The 22,269-nt window shown below is 56.9% G+C and overlaps 1 protein-coding gene and 1 pseudogene across 3 annotated transcripts; one reads left to right on the forward strand and one right to left on the reverse strand.

The window, feature by feature from the left end:
* Positions 1 to 6,160: 6,160 nt before the first annotated feature.
* On the forward strand, positions 6,161 to 7,342 carry LOC148686111 (uncharacterized; annotated as a pseudogene).
* A 536-nt stretch (positions 7,343 to 7,878) lies between these two features.
* HPX (hemopexin) lies at positions 7,879 to 16,681 on the reverse strand. 3 transcript variants are annotated; one of them, XM_035114989.3, is made up of 10 exons: positions 16,362 to 16,681; positions 15,702 to 15,784; positions 13,484 to 13,564; positions 13,094 to 13,236; positions 12,668 to 12,821; positions 11,554 to 11,766; positions 10,501 to 10,617; positions 9,811 to 9,941; positions 8,847 to 8,991; positions 7,879 to 8,234 (listed from the first exon to the last, which is right to left on the reverse strand). In XM_035114989.3, exons 1-10 carry the CDS (start codon positions 16,664 to 16,666, stop codon positions 7,966 to 7,968), a joined length of 1,641 nt encoding a protein of 546 aa, XP_034970880.2. In that variant the 5' UTR covers positions 16,667 to 16,681; the 3' UTR covers positions 7,879 to 7,965. The 3 variants fall into 3 exon arrangements, with proteins under 3 accessions (XP_034970880.2, XP_034970879.2, XP_088525059.1); XM_035114988.3 differs by having other exon boundaries at positions 15,702 to 15,787; XM_088668933.1 differs by lacking the exons at positions 15,702 to 15,784; positions 16,362 to 16,681 and adding an exon at positions 14,188 to 14,519.
* Between the last annotated feature and the right edge of the window lie 5,588 nt (positions 16,682 to 22,269).

The raw sequence follows: 22,269 nt of genomic DNA on the forward strand, positions 1-22,269 counted from the left end.
GATTCATTGCCACATGTCACGGCTGAGGTTGCCAGCCTTCAGGGCTTGCTGCAGTTGGGCGTTGTTTGGGAATTTTATAGGGGGGGGGGCACCCAAACGAGGCTTCATTTGGGAATCAAGATTGGCACAAATGCCCTCAAGGGGACCCCATTTGATCCTACAACACCACTCTAGTATCGCACCAACACGAACCCCTCAAGATCAAGCCCTGTGTAATAAAGGCTCCCTTTCCTGCCCTTTCTCTGTTGCCTGAGACTCTATGTAACCATATTTCTTTATGAATGAATACCGTGTATCTTTATTTCTAAATGAAACCCCCTTTTGCTACTCTGGCCAAGGCTCTCAGGGATGCAGGGAACAGCCATAATCCTTTAAGCGAGAGGTCACGTAGCTATGGTGGTGCTCCTCTGCATATCCATAATCCATTCAGGTACCATCTCCTGCCATTCCCGACCCTCCAAAGCCAGAGGCAATACTCACACCTGGACCCATTGTTTTTCCCCGCCAAGTACTCAAGGATCCCCTCCCAGATACTTACTGGTACTTGCTTATCAATGTCCTGGGACATCGTGCATTGTTACCTTATGTTAATCCTGTTTACCTCCTGGTTACAGGTAGGTAGCCGTGTTGGTCTGGGTCGAAGTAAAATAAAAAAATTCCTTCAGTAGCACCTTAAAGACCAACTAAGTTATGTATGCCTGTATGCTAATGCCCCTTGCACCTTCCCCTTTTCTGACGTTTTACCCTGTCACAAGTGATGTATGTATGATGCTTTCGATGTGCATTATGGGGTGGTGGTGGGAACTTTTAAAAGTTCACGGGGTTCAGTCTGGCATTGAACCTGCTGCGCAGTAATAAACCTTGCTGTTTGCTCCGGATCGTGGCTGGACTCCTTCCTTTTATACTCCGCAATGACCACAGGCCCTTGCCTGATGAGCTGGGTGGCTGAGCATTCTCGCACCCAGAATTTTGCCCTAACAGGCGTGGTCTCGTCCAACAAGGTTTCCAGCTGCATTGCCGCTTTGATGTGGTTCCACCTGGCTTTGACGCTATCTCTGGGGCAATTCAGAATAGCTTGTTTGACAGAATTGGAGAAGCGTTCAGAAAGTTCAGACATGGCTTTTCTGGCAGTGTTGATCCTAGGCCTCACAATCTGCTTGGTCCTGTGGTGATGAACTACATCCAAGAGTATTAAAAGAACCGGCAGAGGTGATTTCAGAACCACTGGCAATAATCTTTGAGAATTCCTGGAGAACAGGCGGAGTCCCAGCAGACTGGAGGAGGGCAAATGTTGTCCCTATTTTCAAAAAGGGGGAAAGAGAGGACCCAAACAATTACCGCCCAGTCAGCCTGGCATCAATACCAGGAAAGATTCTAGAGCAGATCATTAAGCAAACAGTCTGTGAGCACCTAGAGAGAAACTCTGTGATCACTAAAAGTCAGCATGGGTTTATGAAAAATAAGTCATGTCAGACTAATCTGATCTCATTTTTTGACAGAATTACAAGCCTGGTAGATGAAGGGAACGCTGTGGATGTAGCCTATCTTGATTTCAGCAAGGCCTTTGACAAGGTGCCCCATGATATTCTTGTAAAGAAGCTGGTTAAATGCGGGCTAGACAATGCTACCATTCAGTGGATTTGTAACTGGCTGACTGACCGAACCCAAAGGGTGCTCATCAATGGCTCCTCTTCATCCTGGAGAGTAGTGACTAGTGGGGTGACACAGGGTTCTGTCTTGGGCCCAGTCTTATTCAACATCTTTATCAATGACTTGGATGATGGGCTTGAGGGCATCCTGAGCAAGTTTGCAGACGACACCAAATCGGGAGGGGTGGCTAATACCCCAGAGGACAGGATCACACTTCAAAATGACCTTAACAGATTAGACAACTGGGCCAAACAAGATGAATTTTAACAAGGAGAAATGTAAAGTACTACACTTGGGCAAAAAAAAATGAAAGGCACAAATACAGGATGGGAGACACCTGGCTTGAGAGCAGTACATGTGAAAAGGACCTAGGAGTCTTGGTAGACCACAAACTTGACATGAGTCAACAGTGTGATGCAGCAGCTAAAAAAGCCAATGCAATTCTGGGCTGCATCAATAGGAGTATAGCATCTAGGGAAGTAATAGTACCACTGTATTCTGCTCTGGTCAGACCTCACCTGGAGTACTGTGTCCAGTTCTGGGCACCACAGTTCAAGAAGGATACTGACAAGCTGGAACGTGTCCAGAAGGGCGACCAAAATGGTCCAAGGCCTGGAAACGATGCCTTATGAGGAACGGCTTAGGGAGCTGGATATGTTTAGCCTGGAGAAGAGAAGGTTAAGGGGTGATATGATAGCCATGTTCAAATATATGAAAGGATGTAATATAGAGGAGGGAGAAAGGTTGTTTTCTGCTGCTCCAGAGAAGCGGACACGGAGCAATGGATTCAAACTACAAGAAAGAAGATTCCACCTAAACTTTAGGAAGAACTTCCTGACAGTAAGAGCTGTTTGGCAGTGGAATTTGCTGCCAAGGAGTGTGGTGGAGTCTCCTTCTTTGGAGGTCTTTAAGCAGAGGCTTGACAGGCATATGTCAAGAATGCTTTGATGGTGTTTCCTGCTTGGCAGGCGTTTGGACTGCATGGCCCTTTTGGTCTCTTCCAACTCTATGATTTTATGTAGTCCTTCTTTGGCTGGAGAAGGATCATGCTTGCCACCAGGCTAGGTGATCTTGCGCCCCTGGTAGAACTGTCCAGATTGCACCCCCTAGTCATGGACAAATAAGCTCTTCTTTTTGCCCCCCCCCCATTCAAGTCACCCTCTATTTAAAGAAGCCCAGAACAAATGGCACATGGCTTCTTAAAAGTTCCCACTATTTTCCATAAGACATTTCTGCCCCTGTACACACACACACACACACACACACACACACACACACACACACACACACCTCTTGCTGTGCCAAGGTGAGATCCCTGCTACGTGCCCTGGCCATTGCCTTGATAAGTTGGGCCGGGGAGGGGGGTGTTATCAGAGACTGTGGCAGCAGCGGTACTAGCAGAGGCAGGAGGTGGCTGGCACCTCAGCACCAAAGGGAGAGGACAAGAGGCTGAGGAAGCAGCTCCACAGACCCTCCTGTGCAGTCAGGTAAAAGAGACCCCTAGACCCCCCCCCACCTGAGGCTGGGCCAGAGCAGCTATGGGGAGGCCCATTGCTGCCCTTTCCACATGCAGCTGGGGGCAGGCAGACCTCTCTAGCCAGGGTTGATCCTTTAAGGCAGGGGCAGGCAACCTAAGGCCCGGGGGCTGGATGCGGCCCAATCGCCTTCTCAATACGGCCCACGGATGGTCTGGGAACTAGCGTGTTTTTACATGAGTAGAATGTGCCCTTTAATTTAAACTGCATCTCTGGGTTATTTGTGGGGCCTGCCTGGTGTTTCTACATGAGTAGAATGTCTGCTTTTATATAAAACTAGTGTAATTCAGCCCGTTGAATAAATGGGCGCTAGAACATCCCGGGGTTCGGAGAAGCGCTTGCGCAGCGCTTCTCCGAACCCCGGGACCTGTCCTTGTTGTCGGCGGCAGGGGGACAGGAACGAAGGAGGAGAAAGCAGCCCTTTCTCCTCCTTCCTTCCTCTCCCCCAGCCGCCGATAGGAAGGAGACATTCCGGGGTTCAGAGAAGTGCTTGCGCAGCACTTCTCTGAACCCCAGGACCTGTCCTTGCTGGACGCACACACACGCTCTCTCTCCCCTCCCCCCCCCCGCCGCCAACGCTCAGTCCGGATGGGAGCAGCGGTTGGCGGCCGCAGGGAAACGGTAGGTGGGGGGGTGGGGAGAGAGAGAGAGAGAGAGTGTGTGTGTGTGTGTGTGTGTGCAGTCTCTGCATCCAATCCCTGTGTCCGTGGGGCACCTGTGCAGTAGCGCGGACACAGGGACACAGGGAATCTGGACGCAGAGACACTTGCACTTTATTATATAGGATGCATCTCTGGGTTATTTGTGGGGCATAGGAATTCGTTCATCCCCCCCCCACACATGGTCTGAGGGACCGTGGACCGGCCCACAGCTGAAAAAGGTTGCTGACCCCTGCTTTAAGGGGAGCCTGCAGGATCAGGCCAGTGGCCCATCGATCTAGCATCCTGTCCTCCCAGTGGCCAGTCAGATGCCTCCTGTCTTGTGCGAAGCAGGAGCAACCCCCCCCCTCTTGTCTCAGAGCCTCCAGCAATGGGTCTTGAGGAGAATTTGCTGCTGCCTCTGACTATGGAGGCCAAGCAGAGCCATCTGGCTAGAGGGGGGGGACCCACACTTGCCCTCTGAGGGGTGGTGGTGAGAGCACCAGACCCAAAAACAGGCCAGGGGACCCTTTGTCCGGCTCTTATTGGGGTCACAGACCCTCACCTAGTCACACCTGGTGGCTAAACCCTGTTGAATACCTGCACTCTTTGGATGGAAGGAAACGACTTTTCCTGCCCAAGGGTTCTGCCCAAGGGTTCCTGCCCAGAGGCCGGCCCGCTTCCTATGCTGGCAAGAAATGGTGTCCGGGAAGAGTTTCCGCAGCTTTCCCCTCCATGCACACACAGGCTGGGCTGATGGCTACTGTGGCAGCCACCCCCCTCCAAGCGTCAAGTGCAACCTCCCCCCCCCCCCGGACTGTGCCAGGCAGGCAGGATCCTGGGCCTGGCACTGCCAGCCACTCCCAGGGGCTGCCCTTGAAGAAGAAGAAGAACCCGGTCACTTCCAAGCCTGTGCCAGGCAGGGCACCGACTCCCTGCTCTCTGCCCGCCCTTGTCAGGCACCACAAGGGCAAGGCGGTGCCTGGGCTGGTTCTGGGTGGCCAGGAGAGGCAGCCATGGCTGGGAGGGAGGGAGGGAGGGAGGGAGGGAGGGAGGGTGCCATGGGTGGCATCAGGCCAGCCCCTCAGGGCATCCCCCCTCCCTCCCAGCTCTTGTGAAATACGTGAGGGGTCTCTCTCTCTCTCTTTAGGAGGCCACATCCCAGCTGGGTAGCCCCACTGAATCTGGGGGGCTTGTACCCAAGCTTCCATCTGGGTTCAAGGGCCTTCCTGCCCGCCTCCTCTGACTAGCAGCATTCAGGGGTACACTGCCTCTGGCCTTGGAAGCTCCCTTTAGCAAGTTTCCTAGGAACTAGAGTTTGTAAAGGGTGCTGGGAATGGTAGCTGGGGGGGCAGTTCCCATGGTTATTTGGGCAGATTCCCCTATGAGCTCCCCCAGCTGGCCTCTGTTGCTGCAGGATCCTCAGGGGCTGAGGAAGGCTTCACGAAGGCAGCCTTGGCCAACGCAGCGCCCTCTGAGCATGTCAAATGACAACTCCCAACAGTCTTGGCCATCGCAGTTGGCTGCCAGCCCAGAGCATGTGGAGAGGAGAGCGCCTGATTGGCCAAGGCTGCCTTAGGACTTGGCCTCAAAGACACCTCCTGCCTCCTTGGACCAGGGATTCTCTGAGCATGCACAGTGTGTGGGGGGGTGCGAGAGGGTAGTGGCTCGGTGCTCTTCTCTGACTCACAATGCATTAGGACAAACTCTAGCCCTCCAGATGTTTTGGGGCTACAATTCCCATCATCCCTGACCCCTGGTCCTGTGAGCTAGGCATGATGGGAATTGTAGTTCCAAAACATCTGAAGGGTCGGAGTTTGCCTGTGCCTGCATTAGCAGCAGAAGCAGGCATGGTTGTGGGGACAGAGATTGGGGTCCCAGCCTCCCCCTTCCTACAAAAGGAAAGTCCTCCTTCAGGCAGCACATGCTTAGACTGTGGAACTCCCTCCCACAGGAGGAAATGATGGGCACCAACTTGGGTGGCCTGAAAAGAGGAAGAGGCACATTCCTGGGAGAGAGCTGTTTGATGGCTCCTACGGGGGGGGGGACTCTCCTTCCATGGAGGTTTGTAGCCAGAGGTTGAACGGTGGCTCTCCTGACACAGATGCATTGCAGGCAGGGGGTTGGGCTAGATGACCTCAGGGCCCTTTCAGTGATAGGCTGCTGACGACATGGGCCATGGGCCCGATCCAGCAGCTGGGATCTTCAATCTTGGCTGTTTAAGAGAGTTTCTTAAATCCATGTGGGGGCTCCCCTTCTTGCCCGCCTCTCTCTCTGTGCCTCCCTAACCCCCGTCTCTCTCTCTCTCCCTTTGCAGACTCCCGTCCCCACGTCGGCCTGCGGATGGCGCTCTTCTCGCAGTGCCTGGAGCCCACGGGCTTCCTGCAGTCGCTGCGCTCCCTGGCGCTGGGCGCGGCGTCGCAGCTGCGGGGCTCGGCGACGCCGGAGGAGGCCGCCTTCGTCCGCCGCGAGCTGGCGCTGCTGGAGCGCGACCTGGCCGCCGGGCCGGGGTTGTCGCTGGACGGCGCGGGCGAGCTGGGCGCGTGCGAGGACTGCGTGTCGGCCGCCTTCCAGCAGCTGGCTCTGGCGGTGCGCGCGGCCGGCACGGCGTCGGCGTCGCGCGAGGCCGAGCTCTTCGTGGCCGCGTGCGCGCGCGAGAAGCTGGAGCGGCGCCTGTTGGCCGCGTGGCGGCGCGTGCAGGGCTGCGGGGTGGCGGCGCAGCGGCCCTTGCTGGCGCGCGCCGTCGAGGAGCACCGGCCGCGGAGGCCCGAGATGGCGGGCGTGTGCCAGAAGCTGAACGCGCTGCTGGGCGCAGGGCTGCTGTGCCTGCTGTGCCAGGCGGGCCTCACCCAGCGCGACCCGGCGCTGCTGCTGGCCGTCTGGGAAGAGCGCGTGGGCGCCGTGCACCGGCGCATGAAGGAGGCGCTGGCCGCCTGCGCCCGCTACTTCCCCGAGCAAGCGCAGGACGACGTCGGGCGGGCGCTGGCCGAGCTGCCCGCGGCGGCGCCCCCCGGGCCGGCCGAGCTGGCCTCCAGCGTCCTGCGCAAGCTGGAGCAGAACTACGACTGGCTGCGCTGGGCGGTGATGGCCTGGCAGGAGCCGGGCGGCGACGGGGCGGACGCCGGCGAGGAGGTGCTGGCGCAGGGCAGCTTTGTGGCCGCCCGCGCCCGGGGGGTCTGAACGTGGTGGCCTGCTATGGGGAGAGCCCCTGCGCCCTCGACCGCGCCCGCACCCACCAGCTGATCGGAGAGCTGGAGTGGAAGCTGCCCAACCCGCCCCCGGACGTCTACGCCAGCCTGGAGGCCGAGCCTGCGCGAGCCTCCGACTACCTGGCCCGCCGCATGCTGCAGAAGCTGGCCGAGGGCCTGGGGCCCGGAGTCACCCTCCTGGTGGTGCCCGGCAAGCTGGAGATGAAGAGCAGCTTCCCGCAGGACGCCAGCCTCCTGCACCAGTACCGCCACCGCCTGGCCTCGGGCACCGTCTGCATCTTCGGCTGAGCCCGGGCCGGCAGAATGGCCTGCGCCCCGGCTGGGAAGCCGCCTAATAAAAGCTCCTTTTGCGATGCCCAGCCTGTTCTCTTGCACCTTCCCCACACGGAGACCGAATCGGGTCCATCTGGCTCAGCCTTCCCTGCACAGACTCCTTTCTGGAGTTGGGGACTTTGGGGTTCAGACCTTTGGGGACTGAACCAGGGACTCTCGCCCTCCTCTGCCCAGAGATGCTCAGCCTGGGCCAATCCTGACCTGGGCCGCTCTCTCAGCTCAGTCAGCACCCAGCAGCTGAGGTCCTTTCCAGAGTGGGGGGTGGGGGTGGGATTCAGTCACATTCCCACAAATGCAGGTTGCGGGGGGGATCTCTGGCACAGTAACCCAGCTTGACCGAATGAGGAAGGCAAGAGGCGGACTGGGAAAGGGGGGAGGACAACTCTTGCTGGGATGAAGGTATGGCAAACGTGTCATCTGGAACCCCCCCCTCAGCCCCTCCGATTATGGGGTGGGGGAGACCCAAGAGATCAGCTCTAGCCCCCCCCCCAAAAAACACAGGCAGACAGTGGGCACCAGGCAGAGACTTTTATTGGGCGCAGGTGGGGAGGAGGGTGGGAGCTGGTGGGTCACTTCAGGGCAGGATGGGAGCCCTGCCATTCATGCCTGGGGAGCGGGGTGGGGGTGGGGGCCCTTGTCCCCTGCCATGGGGCACCAGAAAACCTCCGCAGCTGTGTTCTGGGCAGGCACAGGCTCTGGGGCCCCCAGGAGATGGTCGACACTCCTATAGTGGTAGAAGTTGCCCCCCTGGAAAAGGAAGACCCCCTGTTGGGTGCAGAAGGCGCTGTCCACGTGGTTGTGGGGGGTGGCCAGCGCTGGGCCTGGCAGGCGGGGGCTCCTCTGCAGGTCCACAAGCTTCATGGAGTTTCCTGGGTGGAGGAATCGAGTCAGGCCCACAGTGCCATTCCCTGGAGCTGCATGCAGAGCCCCCCACCCTCTTTTCCCTGCCCCCCACCCCACCCCTCAACCATGCTGGGCCTCTAGAGGGAGAAGACCCTGCTCGCCTGCCCAGAGACCCCACCCAGAAGTGAGTGGCCTTCTCCTGCCCTTTTGCCCACAGACACTGCTGGACCTGCCTGCATGTGAGAAAACAGCCTGCCTGTGACTCCTGCCTGGCAGCGGGTTGGACTGGATGACCCCTGGAGGCCCCTTCCAACTCTACCATTCCAGGATTCCCAGGCCAGGGGGGCTCAGTGGCTCTTGCTTGCCTTGAGAGGAGTCCCCTGGAGTGTGCGCAGGAACGCAGGGAGCTGCCTGACGCCAAGGGAGACCGTTGCTCCATCTCCTTCAGTGCTGTCTGCACAGGCTGGCAGCTGCTTCTCGGGCTTTCAGGCGAAAGCCTTTCTTATCCATATGTGGGGAGCTACGGCCCTCTTTCCTGGCACTGCACCTGGGTCTGGAGGGAAGGCCATCCCAGAGGGTTTGGGGGGGGCCCTGCACCTCCCTCTTTGCAGAATGAAGCCCTCCCCACCCCCAAATACCTTGAAAGACGTAGAGGTCGCTGGAATGAGGGCAGGTGAAGGCCGCATCCATTCCGGACAGCCCCAGCTCTTCCTGCAGAGGCCGGGGGTAGCCCTCCACGCGGCTGTAGCCAGAGCCGGCCCGGAAGATGGTGACCTCAGAGCCCTGCAGGCAAGAGGAGGAGAAGCCGTGAGTCCCACAGGGGGGGGGCACCCAGCCGCCTCCCAGCCCCTCAGGCACCTTCCGTCTTCTGGGTCAGCTAGAGGCCTCTGTCTGAGGCCAGCTGCAGGGAATGGCAGGCAGGAAAAGATGCTTCTGCCTGGCAGGGGGGTGGGCTAGAGGACCCTTGGGGGTCCCTTCCAACTCTTCACTTCTGAGATTCTGTGCTGAGCTCGGGTCCCACTCGGGGGGCTTCCCATAATGGCTGCTTTTCTTGGGGGGGGGAGTTTCATTGAACAAAAGGGCCCCCCAAAAGCATAGCTGCCTTTGCACCATGGGGGTGTCCATTTTTGAGCCTCCCTATGGGACGTATGGTGGAAGATGGTGGGAAGAGGTGGGCAGGGGCCAGAGGCTTAAGACTTGGGGAGGGGGGGCACCTGCCTTCTGGTGGTGGGCAAAGGAGGAAGAATCCCAATGTAGAGGTTCATTCACCCTATGAGAGGTTAGGGACACCCCCCCCTTTGAGACTCCATGGCTCCCTCGGTCCTCTTAGGCCACATCTGGCCAGACCACATAGGTGGGGGGCAGAGCCGACCCCCCCTGCCCTCTCCCAGATTCAGTTGTTTATTTTACGGCCATACAAATAAAAGACATAAATGACAAACTTTTACAAAATAGATACATCAACCGAATATCATATCACATACCACAATCGTCACGAATGATTTTAAAATAAACATAAATTTACAGTTCCCATTCCCATATTCCTCCTGACAACGGAGGTGTATCTTCCCTCCCCCCCCCCCAGCTGCCCTGTCCCCGTACCTGGATCAGGTAGAATTTGTCCTCCCAGCTGAATGCAGCGTCCACGTCCCCCTCTAGGCCCTTCCAGGTGTGGCTGAGAGGCCAGGCATGCCAGCCGTCGCGCCAGGAGTCCACACGGAGGTACTGCCCCCCTGCGAGGAGGAGAAACGGAGGGGGGTCTATGGGGTGGGTGGGCAGCCACCATTTGGGTTCCAGTTGAGGGTCTCCAACCTCCCGGGGGCTACGAGAGTGGAAGGATAGCCCCCCAACCCTCGCCCTCCTGTCTCAGCTGAGCCCCCTCCTCTGCCCCATGCCGAATGCCCGCTTCCAGGGACAGTGAGCCCTCTGATAGAATCATAGAATCCTAGAGTTGGAAGAGACCACAAGGGCCATCCAGTCCACCCCCCTGCCAAGCAGGAAACACCATCAAAGCATTCTTGACATATGCCTGTCAAGCCTCTGCTTAAAGACCTCCAAAGAAGGAGACTCCACCACACTCCTTGGCAGCAAATCCCACTGTCAAACAGCTCTTACTGTCGGGAAGTTCTTCCTAATGTTTAGGTGGAATCTTCTTTCTTGTAGTTTGAATCCATTACTCCGTGTCCGCTTCTCTGGAGCAGCAGAAAACAACCTTTCTCCCTCCTCCATATGACATCCTTTCATCCTGTTGCCCCCCCCCCCCGTCATGCCAGGGTGTCCCCGCTTGCTCACCGCGGAAGGCATAGATGCGCCCCGAGTCGTCCGAGGAGAAGGCTTGGAAGGGCTCCCCGCTGCAGGGGTCCATGGCTGCCCTGAGGGTGGCATTGGCCCGCGCCTCGTGCCCATGGCCTGTCCGGGGTCAAGGGGAAGCAATGCAGAGAGAGAGAGGAGCTGAGAAAAGAAACTCTTCCTAAGCCCGGGGGTGAATTGGGGCCCTGAGAAACAGCTCTGTCCATGGGCAAAAAACAGCTCCTGAATCGGAGTGCCCCAGAGCCACAGAAGGGCAAAGGCTGCCCCACTGATCCCCCACCACAGGTGAGACAGTATCCTTGTCTGAAGTCCTTTTCCAGGTGAAGCCCCCCACTGCCCCCCATCTTCATAAATGCGTGATTTTGCCTGTTCCCCTGATGCCACAGGCGGCAGTTTCAGGAGGGCTGTTTGACAGGGGAGGGGCTTGTAGATGCCACCCCCCCCCCGGGGCCAAAGGCAATTTGGACTGTGAGCAAATTGGCCTGGGGAGAAGCAGCCACAGGCCTCTCCTGTTGCCCCCTAGGCCAAGGCACTGGCCCAAGGGGGCCCAGCTAAGCTCCCCCTTGGAGCTGGGCTCCAGAGGGGGGCCCCGCTGGGCTCAGCCCATGCAGCCTCCCCACTCTGCCCTACGGGCCGTACAACTGGCTGGGCTGCCACAAGCTGCCAGGCTGAGTGGGCATCCCAGGGCAGCTGTTCCTTGCCGGCAGGCCCTGCGCAGCTGCCACGTGGGGAGAAGGGTGCCCGAAGGTGCCCAGGAGCCCTGGTCTCCCCAAACCACAGCTCCTTGCAACCACCTTTGGCTTCTGTGGGCTCCGGCACAGGACACCTTGCGGGAGAGGGGGGGGCTTTTTGCTTCTGGGACCCCCAGATTCCCTCTTTGCTGTTTCCTCGCATGCAAGACTCTCGCTGACCAGCCCCACAGGACCAAATGCTGACGTTGGGTCTGGAGGCTCAGTGGGGTTTGCGCCTGCTGGCTTCTGGGGGGTAGATGTTTCCTTCTCAGAGCCCCCCAGACGCAGAGGTGGGGGAGCTCACCTCTTCCTGGGCAGCGCATGAAGTAGTCCCTGGCGTCCCGCGGGTACTTGGGGGGCACCTCGCCTGTAACAGGGTCAAAGCGCAAGAACTCGATGCCCTGGAAGCAGTAATAGCGCTCCAACCAGCGCACGGCAGAGGAGCAGTTGGCCACGGCCGGCCAAGAGCGCTGTTTCACCATCCCGGTGGCCAAGTCGTAGGAGAGGGCCAGGGGGCCTGCGGGAGACAGAGCAGGGAAGGGGGTCAGCAGCTGCCACACAGGCAAACAGAGAGTCCTAGAATTGCTGACTTGGAAGGGATACCCAAGGAGCATCTAGTCCGACCCCCTGAAGTGCCCTAGTGCCCTGGTTTCCCATCCAATGTGAAACCATACCGGACCCTGCTTAGCTTTGCAAATGTGTTCTACTGCTGCACCACTAGGAGGCGCTTGTGCTTGCGTCCCGTGAAGAGCATGCATCTGTCTGGCTGCTGTGAGAAGAGGGTGCTGGGCCAATGGGACCCTTTGGCCTGATCCAGCCACAGCCAGGCTCCCCTTCTGTCCCCTGGTCTCTCCACTGAAGCTGCCTCTGTGGTCCTCCTCCATCGCTGAACTACATCTCCCAAGATCCTCCTGGGGGAAGCTGTAACAGCCAGAGGGGGGCAGCTTGGGGGAGGAGCTCTTCCCCCCTTGCCCTCCTGCTTGGGGGGCTGGAGGAGCCCCTGGCCTGGAGTTTCAGGGGGATGTTCTGGGAGGCGGCTGGCCAGAGTGAGCTCTGTCCTATCGCAATAGCTATAATATATGCTGGGTCCCTAAATCCAGAGGCTGGACTTGAAAAGAGTTTCCTTGGCTCTGTGGATTATTCAAAAGGTGCTTGTTCCTCACCTGGGTAGCAAACAAGGTAGCGGAGAGGTGAATTCTCCCCACGCTTGGAGGAGGGCTTTAAGCAGAGGCTGCGTAGCCCTCTGTCGGGGGGGGGGCTTGCTTGAGTCAAGATTCCTGCATTGCAGCGGGTTGGACTAGAGGACCCCCGGGGTCCCTTCCCACTCTGGGGCCCTCTGACTCCACGGCCTTCTTCCCAGGAGCATCGGGCCCACCTCCTGAGCCCCTCAACCCCACTGGAGACACGATCCACCTCACCCTTGAAGAAGAGGATGGTGGCGGCCGCACACTCCTTGGGGTGACACTCCACAGCGGCATCCAGGTCCCCAGGCACCCCTCTGAACTCTTCCTCGATGCGCCGGGGGAAGCCGGGCCTCAGCTTGCCCTGAGCGTAAGCCCAGACCCGCTGGCCCTGCAAGGAGAGAATGGCACGCCCACCACTTCAGCCAAGGACGACAGGGCGCAACAAAGGGCTGCCCCACCGTCTCCCTTGCCCAAGGGTGGGACAGCTCAGTGGGAGAGAGAGCCCACCCACCCCACTTGCCTCCCCATCCTGCCCCCAGCACTGGGGTGCCCCACACCTTCCCATCCAGGGCACAGAGGCACCAGTGGCTGGGAGGGCCGTTAGGGGTTCTTTGGTTGGGGGGAGTCACCCCCTGGCCCAACTGTGTCTGAGCCCCCCACCTGGAAGAAGTAGACGTTGTCGTGGGCTGCTGGCTGGCTCAGGTGGTGGATCCTCAAGGCGGCATCGAGGGGCCCCTGGATCTGGGGCCAGGAGGCGTTGATGGGCTCGGATGGCCCACTGAAGCCCTTCCAGACCACGTCCCCTGGGGAGGAAGGGGAGACCCATGGCTGAGCCCCCAGGGGACTGACTTAGGTTCAGCAGCCCCCCCCCCAATCCTACCCACCTGATGCCTCCAGGGAAGTATCCCAATTTCTGCATCCTGACCTTCCTGGGCCCACATCTCACAGAGACCTTCCCATAGCGACCCCTTGGCCAGCCAACCCAGCCCCCTCCACACATCATGGGGAGAAAGGGGGGCTGAAGGGAGACGGGTGAGAGATCCAGGCTACCTTTGAAGAAGAGCATGTTGCCTCTCTCGTCCAGCGTGATGGCGTCAAAGCCTTCCTCGTTGGCACAGCGCCTGGCGGTCTCTGGAAGAAGCAGAGAACATGGCAATAGATCGCCAGCTAACCATCGCGATATATCTCACAAGGTCTGAGAGAAGGATGGAGCTATGGAGAGGCACTGGCCGGCTGCACGGTTTTGCCCACATGGTGATTTTTGCATAGCGCACACAAACACATCATTATTCGCAATATATTGTCAGGTCAAAAACTATAAAAGCAAAATCACAATATGGACTTCAAACCAGTTTGGGATAATAATAATAATAATAATAATAATAATAATAATAATAATAATTTATTTGTACCCCGCCCATCTGGCTAGGTTTCCCCAGCCACTCTGGGCAGCTTCCAACAAATATTAAAAACACATTAAAAACTTCCCTGAATAGGGCTGCCATATTTATCTCTTTGACATCTGATGGGAGGGCGTTCCACAGGGCAGGTGCCACTACCGAGAAGGCCCTCTGCCTGGTTCCCTGTAGCTTTGCTTCCCGCAGGGAGGGAACTACCAGAAGGCCCTCAGCGCTGGACCTCAGTGTCCGGGCAGAACGACGGGGGTGGAGACGCTCCTTCAGGTATACAGGACCGAGGCTGTTTAGGGCTTTAAAGGTCAGCACCAACACTTTGAATTGTGCTCGGAAACGTACTGGGAGCCAATGTAGATCTTTCAGGACCGGTGTTATGTGGTCTCGGCGGCCGGCCCCAGTCACCAGTCTAGCTGCCGCATTCTGAATGAGTTGTAGTTTCCGGGTCACCTTCAAAGGTAGCCCCACGTGGAGCGCATTGCAGTAGTCGAAGCATGCACCTCTCTGGCCTACGCCCCCAGAAGTGAGAAAAATGCCAAAATCTCCTCTCAGAAGGTGGTGGGCAGAAGGTTGGATGGTCGCCTGTCAGAGGGTTTATTGGGCAGCGATTCCTGCCCTTGATGACCCCCGAGGTCCCTCCCAGCTTTGCAATTCTCTGATCGGGGCACCCTGGCTGGGAGTGGGGCAGGGAGAAAGGGGGGCTGAAGGGAGACGGGTGAGAGATCCAGGCTACCTTTGAAGAAGAGCATGTTGCCTCTCTCGTCCAGCGTGATGGCGTCAAAGCCTTCCTCGTTGGCACAGCGCCTGGCGGTCTCTGGAAGAAGCAGAGAACATGGCAATAGATCGCCAGCTAACCATCGCGATATATCTCACAAGGTCTGAGAGAAGGATGGAGCTATGGAGAGGCACTGGCCGGCTGCACGGTTTTGCCCACATGGTGATTTTTGCATAGCGCACACAAACACATCATTATTCGCAATATATTGTCAGGTCAAAAACTATAAAAGCAAAATCACAATATGGACTTCAAACCAGTTTGGGATAATAATAATAATAATAATAATAATAATAATAATAATAATAATTTATTTGTACCCCGCCCATCTGGCTAGGTTTCCCCAGCCACTCTGGGCAGCTTCCAACAAATATTAAAAACACATTAAAAACTTCCCTGAATAGGGCTGCCATATTTATCTCTTTGACATCTGATGGGAGGGCGTTCCACAGGGCAGGTGCCACTACCGAGAAGGCCCTCTGCCTGGTTCCCTGTAGCTTTGCTTCCCGCAGGGAGGGAACTACCAGAAGGCCCTCAGCGCTGGACCTCAGTGTCCGGGCAGAACGACGGGGGTGGAGACGCTCCTTCAGGTATACAGGACCGAGGCTGTTTAGGGCTTTAAAGGTCAGCACCAACACTTTGAATTGTGCTCGGAAACGTACTGGGAGCCAATGTAGATCTTTCAGGACCGGTGTTATGTGGTCTCGGCGGCCGGCCCCAGTCACCAGTCTAGCTGCCGCATTCTGAATGAGTTGTAGTTTCCGGGTCACCTTCAAAGGTAGCCCCACGTGGAGCGCATTGCAGTAGTCGAAGCATGCACCTCTCTGGCCTACGCCCCCAGAAGTGAGAAAAATGCCAAAATCTCCTCTCAGAAGGTGGTGGGCAGAAGGTTGGATGGTCGCCTGTCAGAGGGTTTATTGGGCAGCGATTCCTGCCCTTGATGACCCCCGAGGTCCCTCCCAGCTTTGCAATTCTCTGATCGGGGCACCCTGGCTGGGAGTGGGGCAGGGAGACAGAAGGGTGGTGCCCAGAGAAAGGAGGAGCAGGACCTCTGGAGAAGGTACCCATTGGCAAAGCCCACCTGTGTCGTTGAGCGGAGGCTGTGAGGCCAAGTGGTGCCAGCTGCTGCCGCCAGTGCCATTGAACTTGCTGCTCCCGTGATCCCTGCTGAGCAAAAAACCCCGGTTAGCACCTGGCCTTGGGTCTCTGCAGCAGCCCTGGTGCCCGGGCAGGGGGGGGCGCTCTGGCAGAAAGAGCCCCCTTCTGGGGCATAACAGAGCCCCCGCCTCAGGTCAGCTCCCGCAAGAAGACATGGTGGCACAATGGGATTCTAGGGAGAGAAGACCCAGGGCAGAGCCCCCCTTCTCTCCTTGGGCCCAATGGACCCCTCCGTGGGGCTCATCTCTGCAGCAAAAGGTCAGCCCTCCCTCCGTCCCCACTGCCCAAGGAGAATGGGGGGGGGCTTCCATTGCAGCCTCCTCAACTGACAGGCCTGCAAGCATAGCAGGCTGGCTTAGTCAGACCACGGATCCATTTAGCTCAATAGTGCCCACACTGGCTGGCAGCAACTCTCCAGGACTTCAGGTGGAGAGTCTCTCCTGGCCATGCCTGGAGACTTCCACCTTTGGGGATTGGATCTGAGACTTCTGCATGCAAGGCAGGTGCTCTCCCATGGAGCCACCTCCTCCCTCCCCCAGGGCGAAGGTCCAAGCACAGCCCTTGCCCCATTCCCGGCACTCACAGGGGGTGGGCCAGGGCCAGGGCCCAGCTCAGGCAGAAGAATCCCAAGTGGCTGCGCATGATGTGCTCCAGTCCAGACGCAGCAGCAGAGCCCTGAGGCCAGGCCCTGTCACCTCTTATATCAGCAAAGAGGAGGGATTTCCCAGCCCAGGAGAGTTGCACAATCCGCACTCGCCACCGTGAACTCTTTCCGCAAAAGGCCTTGGGGCGGAGGCTGCCTCTGGGGCACTGATGGGGGGAGAAGCAGGGAGGCTCACAGAAGCAGGTGTGGGGCTCCTGCCCATTCAGAGACAAATGCCCGGCCATGATCTATGGCAGGCTCAAAACAACTTTTTTCACATATGGCAGGATTTTAGTTTCTTATTAAAATGTCAAGGCCCCTGATCCCCCAGTGCCATCTGCCTGTGCAAGTCTGTCTGGCTCGTTTAAGACGAGAGAGAACCTTTCTTCTCAATAACAGGTGGATAATCCTTTTATTCTTTATAAATATTTATTATTTGCAACGGGAATCTTAGTATGAGTTAATGCTATATTACCCCTTGGGAGCTGTGCTGGATACCACCTAGGTTTCTAGTTAGAACAACTACTCTCTTCGAAGGGGCAGGTGTGGGGCTGGCAAAGGCGTGGGACTGGGAAAACCCTCACACAGGACACCCCAGAAGGCACCCTCTTGCGAAGGGAGCCCCACGTGGGACAGGGACTGGAAGAGGGACATTTTGCTCCCCTGGGATCCTCTGGAAAGAGAAATATAATGTCGAACGGAAGGTACGTTCTGGCCGCTGTACATTTCAACGCTGGGTCACAAATCGGACTGGATGGAGGAAGCGGATCTCAGCCTCCCAGGCGAAAATGCCCTTCACCTCGGCCGGTCGAAGAGGCAGAGCCACCTCCTCCCCCTATGGCCGCCTTGTGCTTCCTCCTGGTTTGGCTCTTCAGCATAAATCTGGAGGCTGCTATGTGTGGTACCGGCTGGGCAACCCCTGGAACGCCCGGCTGGTCCCAAACTCGTGGGTCACGTCTGCGTAGGGGTGTTTTGGCTTACTGAGGGATGGCAGATGCCCCCATGGAAAGGAAGTCCGTATAGGGCATCTGGGATGGGGGGTGGCCGCTGAGATGAGTGTGCCACCTGCTCACCAGCCTCTTAGGAACAGCAATTACAACAGGCCTCTCCTTCAAATGGTTTGTCTTGCGAAACAGAGAATGAGTCTTCCCCGAAGCAACTTCGCCAGGGTCACTGTTGTAGATTCGCCTCAGCCAAGAGGAGCTTGTGAAAGGCCAACTTTGTTTGTTGTGCATTTTGCAAGCAAGTGACCAGGAAGGTTCTCGCAAGGGTCAGTTAAACAAAAGAGGTGGGACTTGCAGCAAAAGCTCTCCAACGCCCAGACCAAATGCTGACTTTCTGAAGCACCACCAGCCAGATCAAATGTTGCCCAACTCAGCTGGCAAGCGTGGGATCTGGAAGAGGAAGACACAGCCCAAAATCTGGCCAGGCAGGTGGGGGTGGGGAGGCTGGGACAGAAGGGCTCTGTGCTCCCAGGCAGTCAGCTATGAGGAAGCCCACCCTGAAAATTCCACAAATTGCACAAGGCTCAGAGAACAGGCGCCTCCACCTCGGAGGGCAGAGATCGCGGGAGGGGCACAAAACTCCCGCCTCCTCCAGCTCCAGAGGCCTTCAACTCACATCCAGATTCTTTCCTTCTTTCTTTCTCTCCTTCCATTTTTCTTTTGCAAAGCACTGCTTGCCACCACCATCACCTTTTATCAATTGATGCTAGGAAGAAGAAAAATCGTGCAGTCTTAACTGTCCCAGTTGTGGGATCATGAAATTGATTGTAGAGTTGGAAGGGACACCGAGGATCATCTAGTCCAACCCCCTGCAATGCAGGAATATGCAGCTGTCCCCCACGGGGATTGAACCTGCAACTTTGGTGTTATCAGCACTAAGCTTAAACCAACTGAGCCATCTATGAGGCATGATTCTGGCTGTGAGACCTGTGACGGGGGGGGGGGGAGCTCAGAGGGCCTCCGATGCCCCTTTTCTGCAAAACTAGTGCCCAACAGCCCCCCGGGGGGGCACCTATGCCTCTCGACTTATCCAGTAGTTGCCACCAACTTATGAGTCTTGATGTAAGAATTTCTTAGTCAAAACAAAATAAAAACATTCCTTCCAGTAGCACCTTAAGAGTCCAACTAAGTTGGTTATTGGTATGAGCTTTCGTGTGCATGCACACTTCTTCATGCACACGAAAGCTCATACCAATGACAAACTTAGTTGGTCTCTAAGGTGCTACTGGAATTTATTTTATTTTATTTTTACTATGGCAGACCAACACGGCTACCTACCTGTAACTAGAATTTCTTAGTGAAAGCCTTAAAGTGAGCCGAGAGTAAAAGCTTAGTGGCAAAAGCCCTCTGACTGCCAACTCGGCTTTGGCAAAGGCTTTACCGTGTGGGCCAGGACAACATGAAAGTCAGGCTGCAAAGCCCCAAGGGGAAGAGGTATCCCCGTGGTCAAGTGCACAGCTAAAGTTGGCTAAAGTCGTAGTCCCAGGACTCAGCACACCCCACGCTCTCCTTGGTGGGGACACGATTTGGAAGGCTGTGAGCATGAGCAGAGCTTCCCAGCCCGCCTTTCTGGGAGTGAGGTGGGCTGCCATTCCGCCTGCGCCAGGAAGCGGGGAGAAAGAAGCCCCCTCGCGTCTCAAAACCAGGCCAAAAGCCAGACTGAGATGGGGCCAGTGTAGGAATGGCCACGGGCGCGAGGCACACCACCAGCTGCAGATATGCCAAGGCTTGGAGGCACACCACCGCCCACCAGCAAGCCATGGCTTTCTGAATGCCATGCCCTCGGTCTCACCTTTTGCTTTCTTGGTAGTCTGCCATGCCCTGTCTGTGACCTTTGTCTACTTTTGATTAAACTTTGTTCAAGGGGGAAATGATGTTGTGGAAACAGGTGCCAAAATAGCTTTGTACCACCCCAGGACCTCGTGATTGGAGGATGTGTAAAGGGCACAGTCCGAAATGTATCTGACTGGTTTCGCATATTGTGCTAATAAAAGGAGTCTCTGCCGAGCTAGCAACCAGCTTGCTTATGCACAGCTCACCTGCGGCAACTCCCGACTACGTGCTTCACTTCAGGCCAGGTAGCGTGGTCATTTAGGCATGCCCTGAGCGGCCAGCCACTGCTGGCCAGTTCCACTTCCCCCAGCCTGTGAGTCTTGCAAGTGCAGCACCATAAAAGCTATAAATTCAACAACACACAAGGAGCGTTCAGGGCTCTCTCAAGTGGGCACCTTCAAAGGCAGAAGTTGCCTGTGCTTTTGGCCAAGGTGCACTCAATACATGGGGCTGGGAACTTCCAGCATTTCACAATCCCGTTTCCAGGCAGACATAACTGCAAATCCCCCTGCTCTTTTCTTCGGAAATTCTCCTCCTCTTGATTGGGCTCTTTCTCTGCAGAGCTGAAGGGCAGGAGTGACCCACATGTTAAAGGCTTTTGGCTGCTTCGCTGTGGCCGGTCCATTCCCTGGTCTGCCAGGCGGAGAGGCAAGGAAGGACTCCCCTCTGAAGGAAGGTGGCAGAGTTTGGGATTTGGGGGTTTAGAGAAAAGGCAAATAAGCAGCAACAGGAGAAAAGTGTGTAAGATTATGCCTAGAGAGAGCAAATAGGGAAAAGCCTTTTCCCCACCCTCGTGGGATCCCACGAAACTGAGCGCTGGAGGATTCAGGACAGAGAAAAGAAGCCCTTCACACAGTGCAGAGTAAAACTGGGGAACTCCCTCCCACAGGAGGCAGTGATGCCCACCAGCCTCGATGCCTTTAAAAGAGGACCGGGCAATTCATGGAGGAAAGCAAGAATACTGATGCCCGCTAGGCATGACATTTGAATTATGGTGCTGGAGGAGACTCTTGAGCAGGGGGTCCCCAGACTACGGCTCGCGGGCCAGATGCGGCCCAATTGGTGCGCATGCGTATGGGCCTCTCCCGACCCAGAAGAGGTCATTTCCGGTGCACTTCCGGGTCGGGGGAGGCCCATACGCATGCACACAAACGATTTCCAGCGCTTTTTCCGACCTGGAAGCGCGCCACCGTGCCAGTAAGTGCGTGTGCGCATGCGCATGGTCACACACTCCCCCGCCCTCCGGCCTGCCGCGTGATCGGCACGGCGGGCACCAGCCCAAAGCCGGGTAAGTCTGGGGACCCCTGCTCTTGAGAGTCCCATGGACAGCAAGAAGATCAAACCTATCCATTCTTAAGGAAATCAGCCCTGAGTGCTCCCTGGAAGGACAGATCCAGACTTTGGCCACCTCATGAGAAGAGAAGAATCCTTGGAAAAGACCCTGATGTTGGGAAAGATGGAGGGCACAAGGAGAAAGGGATGACAGAGGATGAGATGGTTGGACAGTGTTCTCGAAGCTACGAACATGAGTTTGACCAAACTGCGGGAGGCAGTGCAAGACAGGAGTGCCTGGCGTGCTCTGGTCCATGGGGTCACGAAGAGTCGGACACGACTAAACGACTAAACAAGAAGAAGAAGAAGAAGAAGGCTCTGCGGATGTCCTTCTGGTTGGTTTTTCTTTATCTGAAAGTGGTCAAAAATGCTACTCAGTTTCAGAGGTGCATGTTGCTGCACACCTGCGGTGCGGTCCCTCGACTTTTTGCCTAATTAAAAGGCGAGTTACTTTCTGCACCGGATCCGGCGGATCTCCCCCTCCCGGCGCCCCCGGGACCCCCCAGCCCCGCCCCGCCCGCAGGCAGCCTCTCCCGGGCTCTCAGGCACGTGACATCGCAGGCCACGCCCTTGCCCGGAGGAGGACCCGCCCCCAGGGAGGCAGCTGGGCTGCCGACGTGTCGCTGGAGCGGAGGAGCCATTCATGGAAAAGAAGAGAAAGAGGCGCCACTTAAGAGCTGGAGAGGCGGGCCTTTGACGTCAGAGGCAGGTGACGTTCTTCTGTGGGCGGGGATTCCGCTTCGCCGCGCCCAGAGAGTGGGCGGATCCGGAGAGAATGAATGGCGGGGCGTCTCGCCAATCACACTCGGGATACCAGCTTTCCCCCCGTTTTCATTGGCCGGCTGGCGTGGCGGGCGTGACATGGCGGCGCGGCGACAGGGCGTTTCCTTCTGGGGCTCCGCTGAACCGCCTCGACCGGCCGCCGTCTCCTCCGTCTGCAGACCGAGGCCGCTGCGCCGAAGCGGGATTTTCCGCCGCCCCGCAGTTCCCTGGCAGCTGCTCCGACCAATAAGGGCCTGTGGCTGGAAGCGATTCTCTGCTCCAATTGGTCGAGAGGGCTTTGGGGGCGGGACGCCGCGCAGGCTCACACGCGGGAAAAAGGCGCGTGCCTCTGGGCGTGTGCAGAGCGCCGCTCGCGCTCTCCAGAAGGCGGAGGCTGGCCGAGAAGTCCCAGGCGGTGCCTCTGCGGAGGGGCCTCCGGGCTGGGCTCCCCCGTCGCTGCTTCCCCGGCTAGAAACTTTTAATGTATGCTAAGACTGCGGCTAGGATGCTACTAGCCCAGAGATGGAAAAGTGATGAAATACTAAGTAAGGAAGAATGGCTACAAAAACTGGTGGAATATGCTGAAATGGCGAAGCTAACAGAAATAAGCAAAGCAACAGGGAACCAGGCAGAGGGCCTTCTCGGTAGTGGCGCCCACCCTGTGGAACGCCCTCCCACCAGATGACCTGGTTAGAGGCGTAGAAGTGGCAGGATCATTAGGTGGGAGTGATCATGCTCTTCTGGAGTTTATTATTCAGCGGAAAGGAGCAACCAAGCATACTAGGACTCAAATCCTTGACTTTAAGAAAGCCGACTTCAGAAAACTTAGGGAAACGCTGGGTGAGATCCCATGGACTAAAAGAGAAGGGAGTTCATGATGGTTGGGAGTTTGTTAAAAGGGAAATACAGTATTAAAA

Source organism: Zootoca vivipara, chromosome 4, assembly GCF_965207765.1.
Source record: "Zootoca vivipara chromosome 4, rZooViv2.hap1.1, whole genome shotgun sequence".
Taxonomy (NCBI): domain Eukaryota; kingdom Metazoa; phylum Chordata; class Lepidosauria; order Squamata; family Lacertidae; genus Zootoca; species Zootoca vivipara.